Raw genomic sequence first — 3,085 nt, forward strand, 5'->3', positions numbered from 1 at the left:
TTTATCAGAGCTTATCAAATCGTGCCCAAAACATTAATGTTAAATTTTAATGGCAATCAAAAAAATGGTAATAAGCACTAAATTTAAGATTAAATGCTTTTCGAATTGTCAACTTTATCAATTTTGTCATTTAAAATAAAACAAAAAATAAATCAAAACTTTGACTAAAATTCAGATAAGCCATGCCAATTGGCTCGGTGTCGTGATATGGACTAAACTAGATTTTTATAAAGTCAAGCTATTCGAAAATTTTAATTAGTCTTTTGTGGAATATCAGTGAAAACGTGAGTGCTTAAAACAAATCGGAATTATATTCAAAAAAACTATCAACAAAATGATTAAAGGTGCTTTTTAAAAAGATGTCGAGTCAGTTACTCATATGTGTAATAATTTTGATATAATTTTTTAGATACTGTTATTGTGGCTGGATTATTAGCTCTCTGTGCGGCTGCAGTGATTTATGTTGATGCTCAAGCTCAGGTTGAAGGTTGTTTGTATGAAAATGAATTGTGGGGCTCAGAAGATGGCACAAAATTTTACTTCTGTTTACCTGGTACCAATACTGCAATTGAACAAAGTTGTGCTCCAAATACATTCTTTGTGAAAAATGATACGGTATCTGGTTGTATACCTGCAACGAGCATGGATCCAAACTGTGTGAACTTAGAACCAGTAGGTAGCTGTGTTGGTGATAATCTAAATCAGCCTCAACCAAGTAGTGATCCAACTAAATATTACTTATGTACTTCTGAGAATGCAACGCCTTTGCAATTACAATGTCCAGATAACAAAGCTTTTGTGAAACAAGATGGTTATTTGGGTTGTTTTGAATGGTCGACATGGCGCGATATTCGAGATTGTCCATCGTAAACATATATGAAAAACCATTCACAAATTAAAATAAAGCAGAGTAAAATCATTTTAACAATGAAATTGTTTATACAACTTTATTTTGTAGAAAAATAATCAAATAATAATATATAAGAATAATGTAAAAATAAAATAATAAGACTGGACAAAAAATAATTATTTATTTGATTTCTTGATTTTTAAACAATTTTCAAAATATTCAGAAAAAATATAACTCTTTTTATAACAATTTACTTCTAAAGTTTAAGAAATAATATATTAAATTAATTTTAATTAAATTATTTTTAAAAAATAATACTTTCTTAAAATTTAAATGCAGTGTAAAAAGTATAAAATTATTAAATTTAAATACCCATTTCAATATATCAGTATTATATTAAATATATTAACTCAAAATATTAACTCGTCATATTTGGTATAGGTGTTATATGTATTATCTTATTTTTAGTGATTAAAATATAATCACGCCAATAAAATAGGCATTTTTTATTGCCTATAACATATCATATATTAAAAATAATTTGGCACTATTTTAATTAGTTATGGCGACTTACAGATATAAGTTTAAAGGAAAGTTACCAGTCTTATTGTTTTATTATTTATACTTAAAAACAAACAATCTTACAATATCAGTTCCATATAGATTTCAATCATTTTTAACGAGAAACTATAATGATAAGATAATTTCATTTTATAAATTATTCCTTTATATTACTACCGATTTAAAAATAATTAAAATTTGCTATAAACAATCAAATAAATTTAATTTAAGTTTATAAAAAGATTAACTAAAGAAAGTTTATATACATGTCAGTATTCGTATATATTTTCAATTTAGTATTTTATTACTGTTCTAGATAATGTATATAGGTCACGCTTTCAATATTTTAGAACATTGAGAACATGAGTAACTTAGATCATCGAACTATTATTACCTTTAATTTATTACCATAATAATAATATTTAGCTTGAAAAGTCATAAATTATGGAAAAAAACTCTACTCTAAATTAAATAGAAAGTGTATATAATTAAATAGTATTTAAGTGTTTCCATTTTTATTTCCTTATATGTAGTTTTTTTGCATATAAGCATAAAGTTCATATTTTAAAAAAAATGTCTTTACATTAGATTATGCACAAAGTCCATGTTTAGACTTATTATAATCATGGTTGTAGAGATTATAATGTGGAAAGTGTTAGATTAGGCCTCATCTACATGGACGAAAAGGAAATAGTAGTACATGTATTTCTTTTTATGTATATGCAATACACATATATATTATGTGTTTCTTATGTGTTGAAACAAATCAGAAGATGATAAGATGACCTGAAGAATGCAGAAAAGTAAAAACATTGATTTAAATATCAGTCAGTGTTTTACACAAAGGACAACTTATTACTAATACATAATCAACACAAACACAAAATACTTTTGGTCTTCAATCTAAAAACAAATCCATACGGTGACAGTCGATTCCATATGGATAAAGGCTTATACCAGATGTCGCATTCTGACATAAATGATACATTTAACATGAAGAACGAAGTTGTGTTTAATAGTAAATACTATTTTAGCTTGTGAGCATAGCTAAGTATAGCATAATCATTTTAATTTAGCTATTTTAAGAAACGATTAATTGTATATAAGCAATTTTAAATAATTGACTATAGAACCATCGTGAAAAAGATAATCCTTAGGTTAGGTTAGGTTAGGTTATACCGGTGATCCCTAGTGGATCCACTTAGGCCTATTGGCCCATTGTGATGCCGTATATAAATAATAAAAAAACCTCAGAGTTTAAAACCACCTAGAACCTTTTGCGAAGCATAAAATGCCGACGTGCATGAGCTGGACAAAAACACAAAAGATGAGATGCGCTCTCATCGTAATCCTTAGATAATCCTTAAATAATTAAAAGTATAGTTAGATAAGAAAGCTAGACCTGGACAAGACTAAGATTTTTGACTATGGAACTTAACGAAGAAAGAAAATTTATTTATTTTCTCACCCATATAGGTTGGTTCTGAAACTGAGATTTTCATAAACGGGTTTATGGTGTCAAAATGATTTCTAGGCGTTATTTCAGCAGAAGAGAAAGCCTTGCTGCCACTTAAACCAACCATAGCTAAGATTCATATTGTTCAGACTTTTATTTATATAACAATGTTTATTGATGTATGAGAGGAGTTAAAATATTGAAGATATTGTAAATAT

The 3,085-nt window shown here is 27.0% G+C and overlaps 1 protein-coding gene across 1 annotated transcript; it reads left to right on the forward strand.

The window, feature by feature from the left end:
- Positions 1–248: 248 nt before the first annotated feature.
- On the forward strand, positions 249–914 carry LOC119685514. The gene is made up of 2 exons (XM_038099812.1): positions 249–344; positions 410–914. Exons 1-2 carry the CDS (start codon positions 335–337, stop codon positions 868–870), a joined length of 471 nt encoding a protein of 156 aa, XP_037955740.1. The 5' UTR covers positions 249–334; the 3' UTR covers positions 871–914.
- The last annotated feature ends 2,171 nt before the right edge of the window (positions 915–3,085 follow it).

The sequence above is a fragment of the Teleopsis dalmanni genome, chromosome 2, assembly GCF_002237135.1.
Source record: "Teleopsis dalmanni isolate 2A chromosome 2, ASM223713v2, whole genome shotgun sequence".
Classification (NCBI taxonomy): domain Eukaryota; kingdom Metazoa; phylum Arthropoda; class Insecta; order Diptera; family Diopsidae; genus Teleopsis; species Teleopsis dalmanni.